The sequence below is a fragment of the Herpailurus yagouaroundi genome, unplaced genomic scaffold, assembly GCF_014898765.1.
Source record: "Herpailurus yagouaroundi ecotype Mexico unplaced genomic scaffold, PumYag 165, whole genome shotgun sequence".
Taxonomy (NCBI): Eukaryota; Metazoa; Chordata; class Mammalia; order Carnivora; family Felidae; genus Herpailurus; species Herpailurus yagouaroundi.
Genome location: NW_024412406.1, coordinates 11,055,211 through 11,082,369, shown reverse-complemented (window position 1 = coordinate 11,082,369; position 27,159 = coordinate 11,055,211). Strand labels below are relative to the sequence as shown.

Genomic DNA, 27,159 nt, shown 5'->3' with positions numbered 1-27,159 from the left:
TACAGTAAACTGCATTTCTCAGTATCAACAAGATTTCAAAAGTAAGGAGACTGTCATTTGTCAATAATTGCATGAAAGATAAGCAACCTAAAAAGCATAAAATCATCTTAGTACAAAAATGAAGTATTGACTGAATAAAACAGGATTTTGTGGTAATATTTTATGTGCAGGAAAAAAATTGAGATTTGCCCATTTGAAAGGTAAACTAATTATCAAGTCTCAGAAAACTGTTAAGATCTCAATGCTATGTAAAAGTATCTCTTTGATTTAACCAAATAAAAATTCCTGCTATTCAATCATATGGCAAATGTCCTGAAGCAAGTGGTTTCATGAATTCTCAGAAAAAAGAGCAAATTAAAGTTAAAAAGATCAAACACCAAGTGTTCATCAAACCTTTCAGTCAAGAGCCTTTATTAACATGCAAGTATCATTTGCCGCAAGATATACAGTTTTTCCTAATCTTTCAGTTCTACTTCAATATCTTAAACTTAAGGTTACTTCTGGATCTAACACATAAAGTAACCTACTAAAATTGGTCAAAGTTAAACTTTATTCTAGTTGTCACTTTGACCTTTAGAATCATCATTTAGGTTTTTGACATTATTTGTCAGCAAGTAGATAGAATATAATTCTTGTACTTGATAGTCTTCTATACTAAAATATGTACCAGTATGTCTTGAGAAGTTACTAAAATATATGCAATTAACACATTTAATTGCTTTCAGTAAGCTGGCAAGTACAATGTTAGGTCTTCTATGAAGAAAAATTACTTACAGATCTTGGTTATGTTTTTTGTAGGTTCCAGAAAAACTGGTCCATATTAAATCAGTCTTAAAGAACTAAGCTGAAGGCTTAAATATATATCTCCTATAATGATAGTTTTGTCTTACCACTAAGAGATAATAATAAACCCACCCCAGTACTTCTTTTCTCATGCCTAAGCAGAGGTGCTCTGTCATAGTTTTTCTGTTTAGTATAAAAGCTGAATGACCTCTTTGTAAATCTGATTTCAGTAGAAGACCCACAGATTATGGGCATCATACTTATTGGGACATATTTTAATTAATAGAAGATAATTCATATACTATATCAAAGTACATGATAAGATTTGCACTGCATCTCTCCATGTTTTTAATCTTTTATAACATTTCAGTTTGTTGGAGGAAGACTAGAATAGTTCTGAAAAGTCTAGCTTTTAAGAGCCGATTAAAGTCCATAATGAGTCTTTTAAAACATATTTAAATAATCAGAAGTGCAGTCACAACAAGGGACTATGTAAGAATATTGCAAAGGAAGCTTTATAGTCAATGCAGGTACAGTACTTTGGATTGGCCAAAATGCACAATGCACATGTAATCAATCGTGTAGTTTACTTGTTGACCATGTGGCTACCGGTTCAAAAAGTGATTGCTTCAAAAGCTGTGCCTAGTAATCTTCCAAAACTGCTTTTAAATAAAGTTCTTAAATTGCAGCAATAAACAAAAAGACAAGATACACTTAAACAATACTGCAGTTTATCAAAAGACACATAAGAAATTTCAACTCTTATGTCTTTGACAGTTATAAAAATCAATGTTTTGGCTAAGTTATAAACATGTTTATAATGCAATTATTTGCATAACTCTAGTAATGCTAACAACGGCTACAAGATCAGGTTTTTTTTTTTTAAAAAAAACAACACTAAAAACACAAAAATACGTAGCCCCATTATTTACCTGTAGAATGTGTTCATTTATGCTTAAATTTCAGTTTTACTATATCACCACTGCTCTAATTTTAAAAATCACATCCAAAGGATAAGGCAAAACCACCTACGAATTGGCATATTTGTTTATTTCTCAATTTGTGAAAATGTCCTCAATTTGTTGATGTAGCAAACAAATTTCAACTCTGATTGCTATGCAAAAGAACAGAAGATAATCTGCTTTGCAATGAACTTTAAAGTTCAACTGCACACAGGCAACATGCTATATATGAAAAAATTACTAACTGAACTACAGGTATTAAATACTGAAAAAAGTTAACAGTTTATTATAATTTATTTTATTTAACAATCTAGGAAGTTCGCAGCCATCAGCAGTTCCAGTGCAATTTCAGGTGCAATTGGGAATTCAGGAATCTCCGTGGAGCTGTTAGTGTAGCGAACCTTGTAGGTAAAATACATGCATACTTTTGATAGCACATGTGAAGGGATCTCTCTAAAATTGACTTCATTAGTTTCGTTCTCAGCAAACTGACCTGTAAAAGAAAAGAAGTATGTTTGTTATGGGCTGAACTGTGTTCCTCCACAATTCCCATGTTGGGAAGTTCTAACCCTCAGTACTTCTGTGACTATATTTAGAGATAGGATCCTTTTTTCCTCTTTTTTTATTTTTTCTGTGCAGGAACTATTTTTAAAGAGATAATTAAGGCCAAATAGGATTATCAGGGTGGGCCCTAATCTAATGACTGGTATTGTTATAAGAACAGGAAGTTATAGATCAAAGATGCACACAGAGGGAAGACAATGTGAAGACACAGAGAAGACAGCCAACTACAAGGCAAGGAGAGAGGCCTCAGAAGAAACTAACTCTACCAATACCTTGATCTCAAATTGCTAACCTTCAGAATTATGAGAAAATAAATTTCTATTGTTTAAATAACACAGTCAATGGTACTTTGTTACAGCAGCCCTAGCAAACTAATACAACGTGAGAAGAATAAACCCAACTAGCATCACATGAAATAACTTATTCTGATTTCTGAGTATAAATATAAAAAAGAAATCTTTATTAAGATAGTATTTGAGATTAATCAAGACTAATTTTAAAATTCTAATTTTCTTCCAAGGACTTTGGAAATTTTAGCTTCTCCTAAGAATCATGGTGGCATGATTAAGTAAAGGCGAATAGTATATAAAAAAAGACAATCTTGGGGCGCCTGGGTGGCTCAGTCGGTTAAGCGTCTGACTTTGGCTCAGGTCATGATCTCGCGGTTTGTGAGTTCGAGCCCTGTGTTTTGGGCTCTGTGCTGACACCTCAGAGCCTGGAGCCTGCTTCAGATTGTGTCTCCCTCTCTCTCTGCCCCTCCCCCGCTCATGCTCTGTCTCTCTCTCTGTCAAAAATAAATAAACATTAAAAAAAATTAAAAAAAAAAAGAGACAATATTTTCGAAGATTCAGTTTAGGGAATCAAGTCTTTATGTATCATCAGGAGCCCTGTGCTATAGTGAATTGCCATATAAAAATAAATAATAAATGTCTGTTTCCCCCTTTAGTTTTTAAAAGTATGATTATGTTCATGAGATCTCCTCATAAGTTACTTTTCTTTGTTTTAGTAACACTTTATGAACTGTTTTTAATGATCTCTCAAAATTTCTTTAGCTATATAAAGGTTATAGCATTTAGCATTTACTATAGGGATAAAATAGTTTCTTAGCAGTCTAGCACGAGTACTGAATATAAAAAGTAGAAAAATGTACTTTCTGAGAATGTAGTAGTATTTTAAAAGTTTTCTAATAATTGTTGCTTGGGGGTGGGGTGGGAAGAAAAGAGAGCAGGATTGAATGAGTAATTCACAGCAATGAGGTAAATTTTGCTTTGTCAATGACTAAAATTCTCTTTCTTGAATATACGTACGAAATACTACCAATAGACACTTATTAAGCCTTTGATACTAGACAAACATGAGGGTTTTTTTTTTTTTGAGGTGAAATTCGTATAACATAAAATTAACCACTTTAGAGCATACGATTCAGTGTACATACACAATGTTGTGCAACCACCACTGCTATCTAGTTCCAAAACATTTTCAGTATCCCAAAATAAAATCCTAAACCCTTTAAGCAGTTATTCCCCATTTTCCCAACCCTCAGCCTCTGGCAAAAACCAATCTTTCTGTCTCTATGGATTTATCTATTTTGGATATAAATGGAATCCTACAACATGCGACCTTTTGTATCTGACTCCTTTCACTTAGCATATTCTGAAGGTGCAAGTATCTGTACCTCATTCTTTTTTATGCAAACATTAGTTCGGGGCTGCAGATATATTAAAGGAGACCACACTTACAAAAAACAAACATCCTTTAATCTTAATTTTTAGTTAAAATTTGTTGGCACCCATGATTTTATTTTTCTAAAGTAAATCCTAGCTCTATCCAGTAGAAAAGTCTAAACTTAATTCATCCCACGAGCAAGGAGTACTGCTAACAACCAGATTGGGGTCCTTAAGGCCCATTTTCCATTAGGAGAAAATGGCTCTTTGGAAAAATGGCTCTTTTCCAGACTGGAGAATTATGTACCAAATGAGCCTAGGAAATCTTGTCATTATAGAAAGTAGTACAGCTATCCCAGATTACCAGAGCCAGGTCAAAAGGACACAGAAGCCAACCTGATGTGGCTCCTTCTGAATAAAAATGGAGCAAATGGGGGCAATTTGAGCATCAGTGAGAAGGACTACCCTAGATTAAAAAAAACCTTAAATAATAAAAAGTCACAAGAAAATGAAACACAAAAAAACAAAAAAACCCCAAACACTTTTTGCTACTGGAGGATGCTGAAGAATAATTTCATTATTCAAAAATTATATGTAAACAGAAAAAAATCAAGCACTTATTTTTGCTATACAGAGTATATTTCAGGGTAACCAAATATTTCTTCATAGGAGAATTCTAATAAATGCACAAGAAATGGTAAGAATTAGAAAGTCACTGTTTTGTAATTCCAAATGAAGTAAATCTCAGCAGTAATCACAATGAATGCTAAAAGCATATGAAAATCTAACTGCAGAACTGTTCAGAGATGAATCAGCTTACTAGCCCTGTAACCTACTAAGCTATCCTGACATTGCTAAAATATTGATACAACAGAAATACAGTAGTACTGCCTATAAAGTATACTTGCCTAGAAAAATGAGCTGGATTCTAATCAAGCCTCTAGAGTTCTAATTTATAAGCTTACAAAATGAAACATTAAGTCTAATCCAGATGTGAACATTTTACAAATAACTTGGTTCTCCAAAAAGTTCATGGTCTGCAAAAAAAGGGAGAGTGCAGGGGGGACTATCATAGATTCTGCAAGTGAAATGACACTGGCAGGATACATTTGCTTGAAATACTCTTTAAAAAAGTGAGGATGATAGGGGTGCCTGGGTGGCTCAGTGAGTTTAGCATCTGGCCTTTGATTTCAGCTCAGGTCATGATTTCAGAGTTCAGGAGTTCGAGCCCTACGTCGGGCTCTGCACGGGCAGGGTAGAGCCTGCTTGGGATTCTGTCTTTCTGCCCTTCCCTAGCTCGCGCTCTCAAAATAAATAAACATTAAAAAAAAAAAAAGTGAGGAAAATAGATGAAATGAAATTGGCAAAATATTGATAAAACTGAAGCTGGAGATGAGTACATGCAAGTGTATTATACTAATCTCTCTGTATATGTTTTAAAATTTCCACAGTAGGGGTGCCTGGGTGGCTCAGTCAGTTAAACATCTGACTCTTGGTTTTGGCTCAGGTCACAATCTCACGGCTTGTGAGTTCAAGCCCCACATCGGCTCTGCACTGACAGTGCAATGCCTGCTTGGGATTCTCTATCCCTCTCTGTTTGCGTCCTCTGTCTCTCTCTCGCTTAAAAAAAAAAAAAAAAAAAGTTAAATAAATAAAAATTTCACAGTAAAAAATATGGAAAAGGAATTACAAGTGACCTTAAATAGAAACAATCAAGAAAACTAAGGGGCGCCTGGGTGGCTTGGTCAGTTAAGCATCCAACTTCGGCTTAGGTCATGATCTCACGGTCCATGAGTTCGAGCCCCGCATCAGACTCTGTGCTGACAGCTCGGAGCCTGTTTCAGATTCTGTGTCTCCCTCTCTCTCTGCCCCTCCCCTGTTCATGCTCTGTCTCTCTCTGTCTCAAAAATAAATAAATGTTAAAAAAAAAAATTAAAAAAAAAAAAACAAAACTAAAAGGCAACCTATGGAATGGGAGAAGATATTTGCAAACGACATATCTGATAGTATCCACAATATATAAAGAACTTATAAAACTCAACACTCAAAAACTGAATAATGTAATTAAAAATGGGCAGAAGACATGAATAACATTTTCCCAAAGAAGACATAGAGATGGCCAACAGACACATGAAAAGATGCTCAACATCACTCATCATCAGGGAATTGCAAATCAAAACTACAATGAGATATCACCTCACACCTGTCAGAATAGCCCAAGTCAACAACACCAGAAACAGGTAGCTGGCAAGGATGTGGACAAAGGGGAACGCTCGTGCACTGTTGGTACAAATGCAAACTGGTGAAGCCACTCTGGAAAACGGTATGGAGTTCCCCAAAAACGTAAAAATAGAACTACCCTATGATCCAGCAATTGCACTGCTAAGTTTTTACCCAAAGAATACAAAAATACTAACTCAAAGGGATACATGCACCCCAATATTTACAGCTGCATAATCTACAACAGCCGAATTATGGAAACAGCTCAAGTGTCCATCAACTGATGAATGGATAAAGGAGATGTGGTGTGTGTACGTACACACACACACACACTGGAATATTAACAATGAATGAAAGAAATGAATGAAAGAAATGAATGAAATCTTGCCATTTGCAACAACCTGGATGGAGCTAGAGTAATACGTTATATGAATTAAGTCTGAGAAAGACAAATACCGTATGATTTCACTCATGTGGAATTTAGGAAACAAAACAAATGAGCAAAGGGGAAAAAAAAGAGAAAGAGGCTAACCAAGAAACAGACTCTTAACTATAGAGAACAAAATGATGGTTACAAGAAGGGAGGTGAGTGGGGGGGATTGGTTAAATAGGTGATAGGGATTAAGAAGTGCTCACTTGTGATGAGCACTGGGTATTGTAGGAAAGTGCTGAATCACTATATTGTTCATCTGAAACTAATATTACACTGTATATTAACTAGAATTTAAAGCAAATCTAAGAAGACCCAAAACAAGTGACCTCAAATAGCCAAAATAATCTTGAAAAAATAAAACACTTCCTCATTTCATAACTTACTACAAAGCTATAGTAATCAAAATACTGTGGTATTAGCATAAGGACAGATCAATGCAATGCCACCCCCCCAACCCCCGCCCTGGTTCAGCGGGTAGAGCATGCGACTCTTGATCTCAGGGTTGTGAGTTCAAGCCCCACGTTGGGTGTAGAGATTACTTTAAAGAAAAAAAAGAAAAAAAAAAGATCAATGGGGGAGAGTTGAAAGCCCATACATAAACCCATGTGGCTATGGTCAACTGATTTTCAACAAGGGTGCCAAGACCATTAAATGAGGGAAAGAACAGTCTCTTCAATAAATGGTACTAGGATGCCCATATAAGAAAGAATGAAATTGAATCATTACCTCACATCATATACAAAAATTAAGTGAAAATCAAAGACCTAACTGTAAGAGGTAAAATCAGAACTGTTATGGGGCACCTGGGTGGCTCAGTCGGTTAAGTGTCCAACTTTGGTTCCAATCATGATCTGCTGGTTCACAAGCTCGAGCCCCATGTTGGGCTCTGTGCCGACAGCTTGGAACCTGGAGCCTGCTTCAGATTCTGTGTCTCCCTTTCTCTCTGCCCCACTCCTCTCCCTGCTCGTGCTCTGTCTCTCTCTCTCTCAAAAAAAAATTAATAAATAAATAAATAAACATTAAAAAAAAATCACAACTGTTGTAAGAAAATATTTGCATATCATATCTGATACGGGTCTACTGTCCAGAATTTATATTAAAAAAAACACTTACAACTCACTAACAAAAAGACACACAACTGAACTGAAAAATGTGCAACAGATCTGAATAGACATTTCTCCAAAGACGATATACAACTGTATAGCAAACACAAGAAGTGATGTTCAGCACCGTTAGTCCCTACGGAAGAGTTAATCCAAACTATAATGAGAAACCACTTGATATCCATTAGAATGGCTAGAATCAAAAAAAAAGGGAAAATAAGTGTCAGTGAAAATGTGGAGAAACTTGAATATTCATACAATGATGGTAGGAATATAAAATGGTGCAGCCACTGTATAAAGTTTGGTGTTTCCTTGGGGCGCCTGGGTGGCGCAGTCGGTTGAGCGTCCGACTTCAGCCAGGTCACGATCTCACAGTCCGTGAGTTCGAGCCCCGCGTCGGGCTCTGGGCTGATGGCTCAGAGCCTGGAGCCTGTTTCCGATTCTGTGTCTCCCTCTCTCTCTGCCCCTCCCCCGTTCATGCTCTGTCTCTCTCTGTCCCAAAAATAAATAAACGTTGAAAAAAAAAAAAAAAAAGTTTGGTGTTTCCTCCAAAAGCTGAACACAGAATTATTGTGTGCTCCAGAAATTCAAATCCTCAAGAAAAATTTTAAGGTAAAAAAAAAAAAAAAAAAAAAAAAAACCAAAAACCTCTCAAGGGAAAAAAAAAAAAGAAAATGGTAAGAATAGATGTTTGGGAAGTGGTAAATTTCTAAACATAAACTTTATACGTAGTTAGGAGCACACATCACCATCAGAGTCCTACTGTGGTGAAGAAATTAAACATGGAAACTAATGTAGGGAAATGATCCTATTAGGGTAAATAACTGAAAACAGGAAATGGCAGGAACCAATTTTTCCAATGCAACACAATCATGAAATAATGTTAGAAAAGTTACTGTCTCTTTCCTTTAATGTTATGAATCGCTTAATTCAAGTTAAGAACATACTGAAAGTAAAGATTTATTAACAGAAAATAAAGAAATGTACCTACCTGGGCCACTCAACATGGCTTTTATTGTTCCAGATGTTAGTGCGTGTTCTCTTTTTACAATAAATTCATGACCATCCGAAGATATCAATTTGACATACATGGCATCGGGGCCTTCACAGCCGCCATAGGTTTTCTCTTCTCCATCTAAAGTAAGTAGTAAAATGATTTTTGAATCACAAAATTAAAATAAACAGGTTTACCAAGGTTAATTTTTGAATAACTCAGACCCAAAACATTTCTGGATGGTAAGATCTACCAAGATTTTAGGTTTTTTTAATTCCTTGTTTTATCATTCTCTAAACATTTTCCAATGTCAGAATAAACTACATTTAAGAATATTATTTTAGATGAAAATTTACTAGTATTTTTCAAAGAAGTATTAACAATTTTTTTGTGAACACAGTAGCACATTCAAATTCAAAGGCTCAAATAAAATAAGCAAATAGTAAAACTTTAAATCACCTGAAATACTCATCTTAAAAATATGACACATTGTGTGTTTATGAATGAATGTTTATATGTCATGTGAATTCAACTTCCCTGATAAGCTCCTAATTCTAAAAGTTAGGGCTTCCTTTTACTCAGCGTCTTGCTCTTGGTCCGTATTAATAATCCAAAGATTTTACTGCTGAGTTTAAATTACTGCACGATTGAAGTAATGAATATAGACAAATACCAGTCTTTGTAAATTCCAAGTGGAGGTGAGGACACAGAGCACGTAGATGTTACTCCACTGCCAGCTATCCTCATTGCCACCACAGCTTCTGCCACAGTAGCTAGCTCAATATAACTTTTCTGGGAGTATGCATTTTTGTATATCCCCATAAGATCTTTCTAACATCTAGAATTCTCACAGTATTGTACTGACAGAATTATTTTTATGGTTACCAATATCTGAAAGAAAATATCTTAAGGCTTATTCTAAAAACTTACGAAGCCCAAGAAAAAGAGTACAGAGGATAAAACTGAAGTATTCAAGCTATAAACATCCATTTATTAATTCATTAGTAGTTAATTTAAAAATCCTTCCAATTAGGATTAATAAATAAAAAAATCATTAATGTTCGTCTGCTGTCCAAAATGTTTAATCTGAATCTAATCAGGAGTAAACAACCCAGACAAATCTAAATTTTAAATGGTCATCAAAGACCTCACTCCTCACACCCCCAAAAAGAGGGAACTGTTTAGATGAGATTAAAGAGACAAATTAATGCAATACGTGATCCCTGACTGGATATAAAACACAGGCATACCTCAGAGATAACTGTGGGTTCAGTTCTACACCACTATGAAAAAGCAACGCAAAAGTGAGTCAAATCAATTTTCTGGTTTCCCGGTGAATATAAAAGTTTGTTTACAGTATACCATCGTATGCAATAGCATTATATGTAAAAAAAAATGTATATTATCTTAATTAAAAATACTTTATTGCTAAAAAAAATGCTAACCATTGTCTGAGCTTTCAGTGAGTAGTAATCTTTTTGCTGGTGGAGGTTCATGCCTTGATGTTGATGGTCACTGACCGAGCAGGGTGGTGGTTGCTGAAGGCTGGGGTGGCTGTGGCAATTATATAAAATCAGACAATGAAATCTGCAGCATTGATCAACTCTTCCTTTCAGGAACGATTTCTCTGTAGTACGTGATACTATTTGACAGCATCTGACCCCAGGAGAACTTCTCTCAAAATTGGAATCAATCTTCTCAAACCCTGCCACTGCTTTATCAACTGAGTTTATGTAATACTCTAAATCCTTTCTTGTCATTTCAACAACTGTCACAGTATCTTTACCAGGAGTAGATTCCATCTCAAGAAACTACTTTCTTTGCTCATCCATAAGATGCAACTCCTCATCTGTTAAAGTTTTATCTTGAAATTGTAGCAATTCAGTCACATCCTCAGGCTCCACTTCTAATTCAAGTTCTTGTTATTTCTACCACATCTGCAGTTACTTCCGCCACTGAAGTCTTGTACCCCTCAAAGTCATCCATTAGGGTTGGAATCCACTTTTTCTACACTCCTGTTAGTGTTTATATTTTGACCTCTTTCCATGAATCACACGTGCTCTGAATGGCATCTAGAATGGTGAACCTTTTCCAGAAGGTTTTCCGTTAACTTTGCCCAGATGCATCACGAGAATCATTATCTATGGCAGCTATGTATTTCTTAAGTAACAAGACTTGAAAGTCAAAGTTACTCCTTGATCCATGGGCTGCAGAATGGATGCTATGTTTGCTGGCATGAAAACAACATTAATCTTGTTGCACGTCTCCATAAGAACTCTTGGGTGATCAAGTACGTTGTCAGTAAGTAGTAGTATTTTGAAAGGAATCTTTTTTCCCTGAACAGGAGGTCTGAAGAGTAGGCTTAAAATATTCAGTAAGCCATGTTGTAGACAGATGTGCTGTCATCCAGGCTTTGTTGTTCCATTTGTAGAGCACAGGCAGAGTAGATTCAGCATGATTCTCAAGGGCTCTAGGATTTTCAGAATGATCAATGAACACTGACTTCAACTTAAAAGTCACCAGCAGCATTAGCCCCTGACAAAAGAGTCAGCTTGTCCTTTGAAGCCAGGCATTGACTTTTCTCTACAACAGTCCTAGATGGCATCTTCTTCCAATACAAAGTGTTACATCTCCACTGAAAATCTGTTGTTTAGTGTAGCCACCCTCATTAATTACCTTCGTTGGATCTTCTGGATAATATGCTGCAGCTTCTACATCAGCACTTGCGGCTTCACCTTTACAGTTTTAGGTTATAGAGCCAGCTTCTGCTAGTTTCAGACTTTTCTTTTATAGCTTCCTCCCCTCTCTCAGCCTTCACAGAATTGAAGAGTCAGGGCCTTGCTCTGGATTAGGCCTTGCCTTAAGGGACTGTTGTGGGTGGTCTGATCTTCTATCCAGACCACTCAAACTTTCTCCATCAACAATAAGGATGTTTCGCTTTATTATTTGTGTGTTCACCGGAGTAGCACTTTCAATTTCCTTCAAGAACTTTTCTTTTGCATTTGCAACTTGGCTAACTGTTGCAAGAGGCCTAGCTTTCAGCCTGTCTCAGCTTTCGACATGCTTTCCTCACTAAGCTTAATCATCTCTTGCTTTTGACTGAAAGTGAGAGATGTGCAAGTCTTCCTTTCACTTGAACACTCAGAAGTCATTGTAGGGTTAATAACTGGCCTAATTTCAATATTTTGTGTCTCAGGGAATAGGGAGGTCTGAGGAGAGAGAGAGAGATGAGGGAATAGCTAGTCGGTGCAGCAGTCAGAACACACACAACATGTATTGATTAAATTCCCTGTCTTATGTGACCATGGTTCATAGTATCTCAAAACAATTACAACAGTAGCATCAAAGATCACTGATCACAGATCACAGTAACAGATACAATAATAATAATGAAAAAGTGAAATATTGTGAGATTACCAAAATGTGACAGAGACATGAAATGGGCAACTGCTGTTGGAAAAATGGCACCAATAGACTTGCTCCACACAGGGCTGCTATAAACTCAGTTTGTAAAAAAAACAAAAACAAAAACAAAAAACAAAACCAAAAAACTGCAGTATCTGTGAAGTGCAATAAAGTGAAGCACAATAAAATGAGCTATGTCTATAATGTACCTGCTGTAAAGAACACTACTGAAATAACTGAGAAAATTCTGAATATGCAATGAATTAGGAGATGCCTACTCAAGTATTTGGTGTGAAGTGATACTGCACAACTAAATAAATGGTACAGAAAAAAGCAAGCATGTGTATGTGGATATATAAATACATACATACACACACACACACACACACACACACACACAGAGAAAGCAAATGTGGCCAAACATTAACAATCACTGAAGGCTATGTAGTGTATGACTCTCACAATTTTTCATAATAAAAAGCAGGGACATTCATAAAGATGCAAGTAACTTTTAAATTATAGACTACTCAAGCATACAGATATTTAGCAGGTGTTATCAATCCCTTAGAACAAAAATAAAAACAATTATTAATTATTTAAATTTGCAATTCTTGTGGTTTTTTTTTGCAAGCTAAAGCATTTTATATGCTTGTTGGGAAAGTTTCTAATTTCTTAAGGTGCTATTTCTTACTAGCGATCACAAATATATTTGGCACAAAAACATTACTTATCTGCCTTTCAAAAATATGTACAGGCATACCTTGTTTTTAGCAGGTATTATGTTGTGTTTTGTTTTTTATACATAATGTTATTGCACACTTAACAGACCACAGTATAGTATAAACATAACTTTTACAAGCACTGGGAAACCAAAGATCTCATTTGACTAGCTTCATTGCTGTGGTCTGGAACCAAACCCACAATATCTCTGAGGTTTGCCTGCAGTAAGCAGATGCTGTAGATTTAAACAACTGATTTCAGTCTATTCTGATTGCATTCACCAATGTCAAAGGCCTATCTTTGAGAAGACCAGCTTCTACTATTTGCAATAAAAAATGACTTTTATGTAACTTACCCATTATGTTCTTATGAAATTCTACTTTACTTCCACAGGAACTTTAGTAGTTTCCTGAAAATATAACAATGCTATTTTAAGATTAATGCTGGAATAACATGTTTTCGCCCATTACTATTTAATATATCCTTGGTATTACAAGTTTAAAAACTCTCTCTCTGCTATGCAGGAGTTTCCCAGCCACCATAAATGGAACAGTATCAAGTTTCTGAACATGGGAGGAAAAGATGATCACCTTCAGAATGGTGGGCTGTATAAATACAGATTTGTTTTTTTCCTTCCCTTTAAGGTAGCTATTCTGACAACAGTTTAAAAATACAGATGTTGAGTTGCAGGATACAAAATCAATGTACAGAAATCAGTTGCATTCTTATACACTAACAATGAAGCAACAGAAAGACAAATAAAGAAACTGATCCCATTCACAATTGCACCAAGAAGCATAAAATACCTAGGAATAAATCTAACCAAAGATGTAAAGGATCTGTATGCTGAAAACTATAGAAAGCTTATGAAGGTAACTGAAGAAGATTTAAAGAAATGGAAAGACATTCCCTGCTCATGGATTGCAAGAATAAATATTGTCAAAATGTCAATACTACCCAAAGCTATCTACACATTCAATGCAATCCCAATCAAAATGGCACCAGCATTCTTCTCGAAACTAGAACAAGCAATCCTAAAATTCATATGGAACCACAAAAGGCCCCAAATAGCCAAAGGAATTTTGAAGAAGAAGACCAAAGCAGGAGGCATCACAATCCCAGACTTTAGCCTCTACTACAAAGCTGTCATCATCAAGACAGCATGGTATTGGCACAAAAACAGACACATAGACCAATGGAATAGAATAGAAACCCGAGAACTAGACCCACAAACGTATGGCCAACTCATCTTTGACAAAGCAGGAAAGAACACCCAATGGAAAAAAGACAGTCTCTTTAACAAATGGTGCTGGGAGAACTGGACAGCAACATGCAGAAGGTTGAAACTAGACCACTTTCTCACACCATTCACAAAAATAAACTCAAAATGGATCAAGGACCTGAATGTGAGACAGGAAACCATCAAAACCTTAGAGGAGAAAGCAGGAAAAGACCGCTCTGACCTCAGCCGTAGCAATCTCTTACTCGACACATCCCCAAAGGCAAGGGAATTAAAAGCAAAAGTGAATTACTGGGACCTTATGAAGATCAAAAGCTTCTGCACAGCAAAGGAAACAACCAACAAAACGAAAAGGCAACCAACGGAATGGGAAAAGATATTTGCAAATGACATATCGGACAAAGGGCTAGTATCCAAAATCTATAAAGAGCTCACCAAACTGCACACCCGAAAAGTAAATAACCCAGTGAAGAAATGGGCAGAAAACATGAATAGACACTTCTCTAAAGAAGACATCCGGATGGCCAACAGGCACATGAAAAGATGTTCAGCGTCGCTCCTTATCAGGGAAATACAAATCAAAACCACACTCAGGTATCACCTCACGCCAGTCAGAGTGGCCAAAATGAACAAATCAGGAGACTATAGATGCTGGAGAGGATGTGGAGAAACGGGAACCCTCTTGCACTGTTGGTGGGAATGCAAATTGGTGCAGCCGCTCTGGAAAGCAGTGTGGAGGTTCCTCAGAAAATTAAAAATAGACCTACCCTATGACCCAGCAATAGCACTGCTAGGAATTTATCCAAGGGACACAGGAGTACTGATGCATAGGGGCACTTGTACCCCAATATTCATAGCAGCACTCTCAACAATAGCCAAATTATGGAAAGAGCCTAAAAGTCCATCAACTGATGAATGGATAAAGAAATTGTGGTTTATATACACAATGGAATACTACGTGGCAATGAGAAAAAATGAAATATGGCCTTTTGTAGCAACATGGAAGGAACTGGAGAGTGTGATGCTAAGTGAAATAAGCCATACAGAGAAAGACAGATACCATATGGTTTCACTCTTATGTGGATCCTGAGAAACTTAACAGGAACCCATGGGGGAGGGGAAGGAAAAAAAAAAAAAAAAGAGGTTAGAGTGGGAGAGAGCCAAAGCATAAGAGACTGTTGAGAACTGAGAGCAAACTGAGGGTTGATGGGGGGTGGGAGGGAGGAGAGGGTGGGTGATGGGTATTGAGGAGGGCACCTTTTGGGATGAGCACTGGGTGTTGTATGGAAACCAATTTGACAATAAATTTCATATATAAATAAAAAAAAATAAAGTGCTATATAATTAAAAAAAAAATACAGATGTTGTTCCTTAGGAGTTGAATTGAACTTGAAGGAGATCGTTGACCTTAATCATCTTTGTATACTTGTATCTACTAGATACTAGCAGACACTAAAGCACGTATTTGCTAAATCAATGATAACATGATAAATCCAAGGACATGAAGTAGCCTTCAGAAAAATGAAAAAGATAACGCTTGCCCTCCTCTTATGTAATTGTGCACATTTATAATACATTTCACTGTGGCATCTTTTCTGCAGTCTATGGAAGTTCTAAAGTTTAACAGTGAAGTTGTAGAAAATCTTTAATATTCTGACAAATCTTAAATTTTACAAAGATGAATGCTAAAGGAAAAGGGTTCATGTTTTGAGTAACTTTTTATTTTTATATCATTTCTTCAAGATTTCATTTATACCAGTATTTTTATGTTATTAATGGGAAAACATCCTGTTCTCTAAGAAATTCCTGACCAGTATTTTATCTAGCCTTAAGGGAAGGGCCAAGAAAATGAACCATAACATTTTATAGCAGGAAAGAAACTTGGAGGATAACCTATGCATTGCTCATTTTAAAAAATAGTAACATCACTGATGTAATAAGGGAGTTGAATGATTTGTTCCAGTAATGACAGAGTAAGAGTAGGAATCAAATCTATTTGTTAGTCTAGAATGCTAAGCATGGATATGTAAGTACCATTCTAATACGAGATAAGGGCAACACGGGCAATGTCATATTATTACCAACAAGTTGTGGGCCTGATAAGTGGTAAACATTGCACTACATGCTTTACGTACATTATTTTAAAACAACACTTCCACAAGGGTATTATTATTCTCATTTTAGAGATGAAGAAACACTAAGAAGCTGTTACTTGCTTAAAGCTTCTACAGCTCAAGTGGCAGCAAGAGGATTTAAACCTAGGTAGGTCTGCTTTAGGGCCTGCACTCCTTTCCATTATTCCATGCTGCTATGGTAAAAAATTCTGGCTCCCATTAAAACTTGTTTTCCACTGCTGCTAGGTAAGAGCTGCTGATAGAAATCCTTAGATACTTATTGAAAGTGTAAGTACTAAAAGCAGTACTCTGCCACTTTATGGTAATAATAGCAGATAAAAATTCATTGGTCATTATTACTGTATTCTGTTCATACTGCTTTGTAATCATTCTAAGAAAACAAAAAAGGAAAAAAACGATAGAAAAGCTAGAACAAGAACTTCAAGTACCAACTTTCTATCTGGAAAATCTCCAGAGCCAAACATCTAGGATGTTTACTTAACTAGCAGTAGCTATGCAACCATGCAGTCACATTTTAGAAGCCCTTTGTGTAGCAACAGCTTCTCTATAGACTTCTTAATGTAGTAAATCAATTTCACCATTTATTCAAGGATTAAAGATGGGTGGGTGGGGGAAGAGAAACTCCCCATCACTAACAACAACAAAAAAATCCACAGTATATTAACACTAATAGTTGAGTAAATCCTAATTCTTAGGTAGAAGTTAAAAATATTTAAAGTGTGATTAAATTGGGATGTAACCTACAAATTACCTACATAAGTCTAAGTTTGGGTTTACAAAATTCTCAGGGTAAACACTTGAGTGTCTATTCCATAACTGAGCTGAGTTCTGGAAATACGAATTAGGTAGGTAAACACACGTGGTTGAGCAGTAGGTTGAAAATATTTCCAGGCAAAAGACACAGTATGAACAAAAAGTCCTCAGATATATTGTGCTTTTAGTGTTATATATAAACATTATTCTTTTATAGTTTTTTATTTTTTGGGAACCAATAGAAATTCTAGGTGAGCCTAGCGCCCACAATCAGTTTTGAATCTAGTATTACTGAACATTGAAAAGATCTTTGAACAGCCAGCCCATCCTTCAAATTTGAAATGTTACTGCATTTACTATTAAAGGAATTTCTAGACTATACTCTATCTCACTAACCTGTTTAATACCTAAGATATCTACTGTTTTCATTACAGTCAGTGTGATAAACATGTTCTAAGTGGCCAGGCAAGTCCCATTTTATCAATACACATTTCTTTTTACGTGGACTTTTAGATACTTTATAGTTTTTATTATGAATTCTGTCTGTTTTCCTGTTATACTTTCTGAAAGATTATTGCTGGTGTTTTAAAGAAAAGCTTTTAAATCCATTAAAAGTTGATTTGTATCCCATCACCTATGCAGAACTCTCTTATTAGTACTAATAGTTTTTTAACTGATTGACTTAGGTTATTAAGTAGATGACAGCAGCAGCTACAAATCTATTTTTTGTATGCCTCTTTACATTCACTATTTACTTGGAAAAAGTAATAAGGTTAGGGGCGCCTAGGGTGGCTCAGTCGGTTAAGCGTCCGACCTCGGCTCAGGCCATGATCTCGCGGTCCATGAGTTTGAGCCCCGCGTCAGGCTCTGTGCTGACAGCTCGGAGCCTGGAGCCTGCTTCCGATTCTGTGTCTCCCTCTCTCTCTGCCCCTCCCCCATTCATGCTGTGTCTCTCTCTGTCTCAAAAATAAATAAACGTTAAAAAAAAAAATTAAAAAAAAGTAATAAGGTTAGACATCTAACTGATACCATTCATAAAAAATATGCTACAGATTAAAGAAACAAAGATAATAAAACTCACTGAACTCTGGAAAAATAACAGAAGAAAAAAATAAAAATAGCTCAAAGACCTGTACAAAAAAAATGTTTGATCCCAACAGTAATCACCAAACACCCAAACTAAAACACCAAAATGTGCTAAGAATCAAGTGGTACAGAAGAGGAAGAGGATAATACTAAATATATAGCACAACAGTTTTTGGAAGGCAGCAGCACAATCATCAGGAGGCTAGCAATAATTCTCCTTCTTGGTATCTATTTTAGAGAAACACTAGCTTGTGCACAAAGGCAAGGAGAAGAATATTGACTATAATACGTGCACAAATGAAACATTGAAAAAACCCCTGAAAAGTTCCCAATTAGGGAATGACCTAAATAAAAATAGTATATCTACAATTATTGATAGTTATTATGGGCAGTGAAAGGGAATAAATTAAATCTATGTATGTATGAAATACCACCAAGATTTTTATTTAAAAAAAAAAATTTTTTTTTAACGTTTATTTATTTTTGAGACAGAGAGAGACAGAGCATGAACGGGAGAGAGGCAGAGAGAGAGGGAGACACAGAATCTGAAACGGGCTCCAGGCTCTGAGCTGTCAGCACAGAGCCCGATGCGGGGCTCGAACTCACGGACCATGAGATCATGACCTGAGCTGAAGTTGGATGCTCAACCGACTGAGCCACCCAGGCTCCCCAAGATTAATTTTTTAAAAAGCAGATTAGAATGATAGGTATAGTTTGGTGCCATTTATGTAAAACAAGTGGCTTCCTGCCTATTATGTTTTCTGCAGAATAAATAAAATGCACAAAAATACATGTTCAAAGTATAAATAACTAGGAAACTGTAACTTTTTTAAAAGAAAACTATGGTTTAAATTTGTTTTTAAAGTTTATTTTGAGGAGTGCCTGGGTGGCTCAGTCAGTTAAGCGTCCCACTTTGGCTCAGGTCATGATCTCACGGATTGTGGGTCTGAGCTCCAGGTGGGGCTCTGTGCTGGCAGCTTAGAGCCTGGAGCCTGCTTCCAGTTCTGTGTGTCCCTCTCTCTGTGCCCCTCCCCTGCTGGTTGTGTGAGCAGGGAAGGGCAGAGAGGGAGAAAGAGAATCCCAAGCAGGGTGAGCCCTGTCAGTGCAGAGCCGGACCAGGGGGCTTGAAACATGAAGTGTGAGATCATGACCCGAGCCAAAATCAAGAGTCACCAACTGAGCTTAACCAACTGAGCCACCCAGGCACCCTAAATTTGATTTTTTAAAAAGAAACAAATAAACGTATGGAACCAAACAGCTCATAAGGGAACAATGGTCAGCCTGATGATTAGTTCCTAACTATATGTAAAAATATGATTAATTTGGAAAACAAAGTAATACAAATTGACAGAAGTTAGAAGGCAATTCCAATTTGTAATAACACATCAAAATATCCTGCCCGAATGTGCTTATAGTGTCACTGGATGTATGTCTCTCAAGAGGAGTTAGAATTTCTCATTCTGGCCTATTTAACTTATAACAATGCTCCTATATCTAATTCTTGCATAGACTCTAATACTTTTAGCAAATAGTACTACTCCTCTCCCATTTTTCCTCCATTGTGGAATTTATAGTTTTCTTTACTATTAGATGCAAATGCTTCAAAGTGTGTCTTTTTAGATACATTTTGTCTTGCTGACTAACCTTAAGTTTCCACAAGGCAAGATTCTCTCTTTATGACCCAGGTATCCAACACAATGGTAATTATGTGGTAATGTTAACAGGGTGAAACTTCATACAATAGTGTATCTGGCCAAGGACACAGACATTCCTATTCTGAGCTTTCTGACAGAATAAAGTTATTCAAAGGTACAATTCTTTTGACCAAGATTAATTACTTTTATGTTTTCCCATGATGTTGGCATTGAATCAACTTACAGAACTTTTAGACAAGCATCGTGAAAACTATTCTATTTAAGTTTATTGAAACATTTTGGGCTATACTGAGGGGAGGGGGTGACGAAGGAAGGAGATGGTATTCCATCTTTCACAATAAAATTTAGTCAATATGAATTCTTGGTTCTTAAAATAATTTTTATTTTAAAGACTTCAAGGACATAGGTCACAGCCACATTTTATGAAATTACGATAACCAAAACGCCAGTCTCACAATTTTGCACTGACTACCACAAATTGTTAATTATAAATGCAAGTGTATGAAACATATATTTCTGTACACGATCTCTAGAATTTTATGTTTCCTGGAACAAATTCAGTTATCTGAAAATGTTGTGTTTGATAATGTCCTCAAATCTCCTGGGGTTAAAATGTGCTTCCAAACATCCCTGAGTTTAAGAACAAGTTTTGTTCTCAGTGGCTGTCTATACACACCAACACTAGCTCAAAGAGGGTAGTTCTTTGCCTTTACTAAGGGAATCTATTAGGTCATTTAAAGTAAAAGCACTGACCTCAATTTTCAATCTATTTCTGATAGTTAACAATTAGTCACAGCCTAATTGTTGTCCTAAATGGTCAAGTTTTTACTATTAAAATAATAACTCACCTAATAATACTCAGTAATCAACTGCATTATAATATTCCATCAGCAGGGCTTCATTTCTAGAAACAAACCCTCACAAATGTCTGCCCTATGTTCTGCCTGTTGTGAACTATGGGCCTTTAGGAATCTAGATTAGAAGAGATCCTTCTGATATTTAAGAACTCTATTTTAGACTCGCCCCAAATGACCAATCAGAAATATTACACAGGGTGATGCAGACCACAGCAATCATTACAGTGATGTTAAGTGGACTTCAGATCACTGTGAATGATGGTTCTCAGTTACTTATGTTTTGGTAAGTTATAGCTTACTAATTTACAAGTGGCAAACTGATAAACAAGTCTTTCCTAAATCCTCACACTTGATTTCTAAGTATTCATCCAAGAAATAACTTGCCCACAAAATAATTTTGTACAGAGCGCCTGGGTGGCTCAGGCGGTTAAGCGTCTGACTTGGGGTCAGGTCATGATCTCGTGGTTTGTGAGTTTGCGCCCAGCACTGGGCTCCGTGCTGACAGTGTAGAGCCTGCTTAGGATCCTCTGTTCCCCTCCCTCTCTACCCCTCCCCTGCTCGTGTATGCACACGCGCTCTCTCAAAAATAAATAAACATTAAAAAAGAAAAAAGAAAAAAATGTTTTATGGAAGTGTCTAGAGCAGCTTTATTCAAAACAAATGAGAAACTATTCTGATGACACATAAGCCGTGATATATTTGTACAGAGGAATACCATTCGTAACAACAAGGGATGATCTACTGGTACACAAGACATAGGTGAATACTAAAAATATTATACTAAATGGAAAAACAAAAAAGTACATACTGCATTATTCCATTTATATGAAATTCTAGAACAGGCAAAATGAATTATGGTGATAGATCAGTGGTTGCTTCTGAAGGAACATGAGGCAACTTTCTGGAAAATTAAATGGTACACTATTTCAGGGTATGTCAATTATATCTCAATTAAAACAAGGTTAGAGTAAGATGTTTTTAAAAATTTATTGATTTTTCTTAAATTTAGGTATTTTTCATTGTAAAGATATCAATCCAGAATGGTTTTGTCTCATTAACCTTTCAAAAGATACTGATGCTGATAATAAAACTAATCCAAATTCTCTAGATTTGCAGATGCTAATAGAGAAGGAGTAGGACTATGGGAGTCCTAAAGAAGTAAATCTTGGACTATGAATCTCTTAAGTGAATGGCCACAAAAGGAAAGTAGGTTTTGATCTGGGTCTCAATGTAAGGAGGTATTTTTACCAAGCAGAACTGGAAGGAGATCCAAGCAAAGTAAACAGTATAAGCCAAATCAGGAGAGAGGTGGGAAAGGCCTTCATACAAAGTAGAAGTGTCACTGGAAGTCCACATCTAAATTTCTGCTCTCCAAATTTCTATCTTGAGACCCTGATAAATTAAAGTGATAATACTTGTTTATCTCCCAAACACAATGGGCTAAACTGTGTCTAAAAGTGCCTTCCAGAGCCACTATTTCATGACTATACCCATCTGAAATTCTTCATCCCTCTACAAATGCCTGTAACTCCAATTTCCCATCTTTATTCAACAGAGTTGTTGCGGTCATACACCAGAGCACTTAAGGACTCCAGAGCGCTACGTGCTTCGACGGAGTCTGTCTTCCTCACTCTTGTAAACTACCTAAACTCCCTCTTAGACAATGATCTTCAAACTCCTTTGTTTTGGTTTAAAAAGGTTTGAGCAAATATTCCCACTATATACTCTCTAATTAGATTCTACATATTATAAATTAATTTAAAAGAACCCTTAGAATGGGCCAAAAACAAATATAAAAAACAAATAGAAAACAAGTTCTGACCTTGCTTAATCCCACTGAATTCATCAGGATTGGCACCATGCACATCTCACAGTCTTTATACCCTAAGTCCCTGCCCTCCCCTCTGATGTATATGCCCACCCACATCCCAATCCCGGGCAAACCCAATTCTCTGCCTAGCTCAAGCCTCAACCAAGAGATGGATGTGGCTGGAAAAAAGACACAACCATTTTGACTGACCTCAACTTTAAATTTGTGACCACACACTTTAAATACGCACCTGGCATTGTAGTGATCCTGGTAGTAACTGGCTTTTCTACTCTGAAAAAAAATCCTAGCTTCTCCTAAACCTCCAACACCTTCTCCTCCCTGCCCTGACAAATTTACTTATTTTATCAAGAAAACAGAAAGATATCACTTCAATTACCTTGTCTTTCTACCTTCATTCTACTTGCATGTATATACCATATCTTCTGTCTACCCTCCTGTTTCAAAAGCTGAAAAACCATTCTTCCTGGGGCACCTGGGTGGCTCAGTTGGTTGAGCATCCGACTCTTGGTTCAGCGCAGGTCATGATCTCATGGTTCATGGGTTCAAGCCCCACACAGGGCTCTGTGTTGACAGGGTATAGCATGCTCGAGATTCTGTCTCCCTCTCTCTCTGCCCCTCCCCCAGTGGCTCTCTATCTTGCTCTCAAAAATAAATAGGGGCACCTGGGTGGCTCAGTTGGTTAAGTGTCCCACTTTGGCTCAGGTCATGATCTCAGGGTCTGTGAGTTCAAGCCCTGTGTAGGGATCTGCGCTGACAGCTCAGAGCCTGGAGCCTGCTTGGATTCTGTCTTCCTCTCTGTCTCTGGCCCCTCCCTCACTTGTGTACATTCTCTGTCTCTCTCAAAAATAAACATTAAAAAAAAATCCTTCTTATCTAAGGCCAACCCTTCCATGTAAGCACACCTCTCCAAGGACTTTGTTCTATTAGTCCTACCAAATTCCTATTATTCCTATACACATCAAAATGCTGTAACATCAGGGGCGCCTGGGTGGCGCAGTCGGTTAAGTGTCCGACTTCAGCCAGGTCACGATCTCACGGTCCGTGAGTTCGAGCCCCGCGTCGGGCTCTGGGCTGATGGCTCAGAGCCTGGAGCCTGTTTCCGATTCTGTGTCTCCCTCTCTCTCTGGCCCTCCCCCGTTCATGCTCTGTCTCTCTCTGTCCCAAAAATAAATAAACGTTGAAAAAAAAAATTTAAAAAAAATGCTGTAACATCATTACTACCATCCACATCTCCTTAACCTACTCTGATCAGACTTTTGGCCCACTAATCCACTCAAAGGGCTCATCACATTTCAATTACTTTACTTGTCATCTCTTAGCAGGGTTTTACAGTTGGCTACTACCTCCTTCCCAAAACAGTTTCTTCCCTCAATGTTAGAGATGCCACATCCTCCTGCCTTTTCTGTTTCTATCACTGTTTGCTCCTCTTCTGACCAGAGTACTCCCAGTCATCTGCCCTCTTCTCCATTAACACTCTCCACTTGATGTCCTCTGGTCCACAGGTTTAAATATTACCTATAAGACTCTGACCCCACGCAATAGTTGTACATATCCAACTTGCCTACTTGCACACATTCTGAGCTGTACAATAATTATCAAACTCCTGACTTATTCCTTTACAGAATTCCAAGTTTATTCCTCAGAAACCAGTGTACCCTCTTGTCTTCCTCATCTGAGTAAATGGCACTACTGGTCACACAGATGCTCAGCAAAACTGTTGATTACTCAATTTTTTTTCTGTCCTAGGGTGAAGGCAAGACCCACCTGGCTCTGTCTTCAAATGATATTCCAAATCAGACCATTTCTACTAACTTCCACACCACATCTCTAGTTCAAGGTACCATATCTCAGTTGGACTACTACAAGCCTCCTTAGGAGCTGGTTTCCCCACTTTCCTCCAACTTGGTCTATTTGCCACCCAGTAACTAGTTATCGAAAGCCTAAGTCAGATGTTACTCCCCTGCACAAAATCCTCTAATGGCCTCTCATCACAAACAGAAAAAGGACCATAAAGTTGCATCTTATTTAATCTTTACTATTCTGATTTTCATCTTCCATCATTCTTGCCTCACTATGCTCCAGCTATACTGGCCTTCTCTGTATTGTAATAGGTCAAGTTCATTCCCCTCTTAAGGTCTTTGCATTTTGCAGTTACTGCTATCTTAAAAGCTCTTCCCTCAGATTTTCCTCATCATTTAGGTTGTCCAAGCAAAACCATCAACTCCTCAGAGAGGCAGATCTTCCTTGCTGACTCCCCTATCAAATTCGAAACCCTTACCCTGGTCACCTAGTTTACCCTAACTCTAATCTTGATATAATCTCTTCACATCTATCACCACTTGAAACTATATTTCCTTATACATATACTTATTGTATCTCTGCTTTCCCCAAGCTCCATAAGGGCAGGACTATAGCAGGTCTGGCGTATAGCAGATGCTTGATAAATATTTCTTTCTTTTTTTTTTTTTTTTTTGATAAATATTTCTTGAATGAAAGGTAATATTGTTTTCTTAATTTCAAGGCTTGAAATTTCAGGTATGACTATATGGGCTTTTTCTGATCTTATTTAATTTTTTTTTTTTAATGTTTATTTACTTTTGACAGAGAGAGAGAGAGAGAGACAGAGCATGAGCGGGGTAGGGGCACAGAGAGAGGGAGACAGAATCCAAAGCAGGCTCCAGGCTCTGAGCTGTCAGCACAGAGCCCGATGCGGGGCTTGAACTCACAGACAGCAAGATTGGACGCTCAACCGACTGAGCCACCCAGGTGCCCCTTTCTGATCTTATTTAATAATGGAACAGTAAACTTTTTTTTTTTTAATTTTTTTTGGAGAGAGAGAGACACATGCAAGAGTGGAGGTGGTACAGTACAGAGAGAGAGAATCTTAAGCAGGCTCCATCCCCAGCGCAACACAGGGCTCGATCTCAGGACCCTGAGATCACCATCTGAGCCTAAATCAAGAGTCATATGCTTAACCAAATGAGCCACACAGGTGCCCCTGGAACAGAAAACGTTTACTACAAGTGAGACAAAATGCATTTAGACAGATCAATGTAAATGCAGAGAGTTTCCAGATTATTTTATAGTACTGAAAAACCTATTTAAGGAAAAAATACCAAAGAAAGTACCTTATAAGGTACACTCAAATATTACTTTAAAACTTAAAAAAAAGAAAAACTTGATATATAGGGGTGTGTAGATGTGTCAGTCGGTTAGGTGTCTGACTTCAGCTAAGGTCGTGATCTCACAGATAGTGAGTCTGAGCCCCGCCTTGGGCTCTCCGCTCTCAGTGCTGAGTCGGCTCCGGATCATCTGTCTCCCTCTCTATCTGCCTCTCCTCCACTCACCCTCTCAAAGATGAATAAACATAAAAAAGAAAAAAAAAAAAAAAACACCAGAACTTGAATAAATAGGGTTGACTATAACCTCTGGCTACTAACCACTAATTACATTACACAATTACCATAATGTAATGAAACCGGCAGCTGAGTTGAAATGAACTTAAAAAAATATGTATATATATTTTGAAATCGTAGTTACTAAATACATTTCATACTTAAGTGAAAAAAGAATGACCATTTGAAAATAATGAACCCCAAATCATTACTTGGCAATTAGCAATAAATATCCACGATGACAGGGATCATAGCTGTTTTCTTACCACTGTATCTCTAGAATGAATGAATCCACCTGTGATGTTTCAACATCATGAATTATAATGTAAGCAAGATCAGCAATTTATCATCTTAGTCTACTATACACTAAAGGAAACAACTTTTGGGGGGTCAAAAAGCAAATATGGCAGTTTTCATATAAGGATTTAAAAACTCAAACTAAAGGATTTCGGTTGTTTCGTACACTGAAGGTGATGCAAAGTAGAAATGCTCGCACTAATGACATGAATTCCACAGCTACAGATTACTAAAGAGATTTTAGTTCCGTAAGAGAAATTCAGCGGCCGCCGTACTAGATACGTTTCAGAAAAACTGAAGGTAGATGCACGACAGTTTCAAACTATCAAGTCGGGTAGAGATCGACCGACAAGTTGCCCAGAAGGTAAACTTGTCGGGGTCCTGCAGCTGGAAAGAGGGGGACGGTGACTGTGAAAGACTGTGAGAGTCACTCCTGTGACGGGGGACGGACTCCAAGAAAAGGACTTATCCGAGTGCACCCGGGGAAAGCAAAAAGGGAAAGAGACAGGCTGCCATGCTCCTAACTCCACCCTCCCCGCGCTCAGCCCGGGGAAGGCCCAGACACGCTGGCGACCGCCCCTCCTTCTCCCTCTTCCAAACCCACCGAGAGGCGCCTGGAAAGGTCCCGCAGCCCTCTTCTCCCCTCCCCCAAACCAGGAGCTGAGGAGGCCCGGGGAGGTTAAGAGCTTCCGTTCCTTCCCCGCCCAAATGGGAAGGGGTGGGAAGTGGGACTGTGAGCGCGCCCAGTACAAGCCTTCCTCGTTCTCCATACGAATCTGGAGCTCCGTTCCCAGCCCAGCCCAAGACTCACTCGTCAGCCCTGAAGCCACCGCAGCCACCGCGCCGGGTCCCCGCGCACCGCCACAGCCCCTACTCCAGGGCCACCCCCCCCACCCCCAGCTGCCTGCCGCCGTGGGTTCCGGGGCAGTTGGAGGAATCACTTCCGCCGGGTCATGGACGCTTTCTACAACGCGCGGGAGATCGGTACCTGGTAAGGCAGGGACGCAGTCTATTGCCGGCTTCCGTGCACAGGAAGTGCGCACGCCCTCCTCCCTACTCCTA

The 27,159-nt window shown here is 37.8% G+C and overlaps 1 protein-coding gene across 3 annotated transcripts; it reads right to left on the bottom strand.

The window, feature by feature from the left end:
* Window positions 1-383: 383 nt before the first annotated feature.
* Window positions 384-27,159, bottom strand: ELOC (elongin C). 3 transcript variants are annotated; one of them, XM_040487573.1, is made up of 4 exons: window positions 27,086-27,159; window positions 13,204-13,257; window positions 8,721-8,864; window positions 384-2,238 (listed from the first exon to the last, which is right to left on the bottom strand). In XM_040487573.1, the coding sequence occupies exons 2-4, from the start codon at window positions 13,205-13,207 to the stop codon at window positions 2,048-2,050; spliced, it is 339 nt and encodes a 112-aa protein (XP_040343507.1). In that variant the 5' UTR covers window positions 13,208-13,257; window positions 27,086-27,159; the 3' UTR covers window positions 384-2,047. The 3 variants fall into 3 exon arrangements, with proteins under 3 accessions (XP_040343507.1, XP_040343506.1, XP_040343508.1); XM_040487572.1 differs by lacking the exon at window positions 27,086-27,159 and adding an exon at window positions 26,909-27,030; XM_040487574.1 differs by lacking the exons at window positions 13,204-13,257; window positions 27,086-27,159 and adding an exon at window positions 10,169-10,277.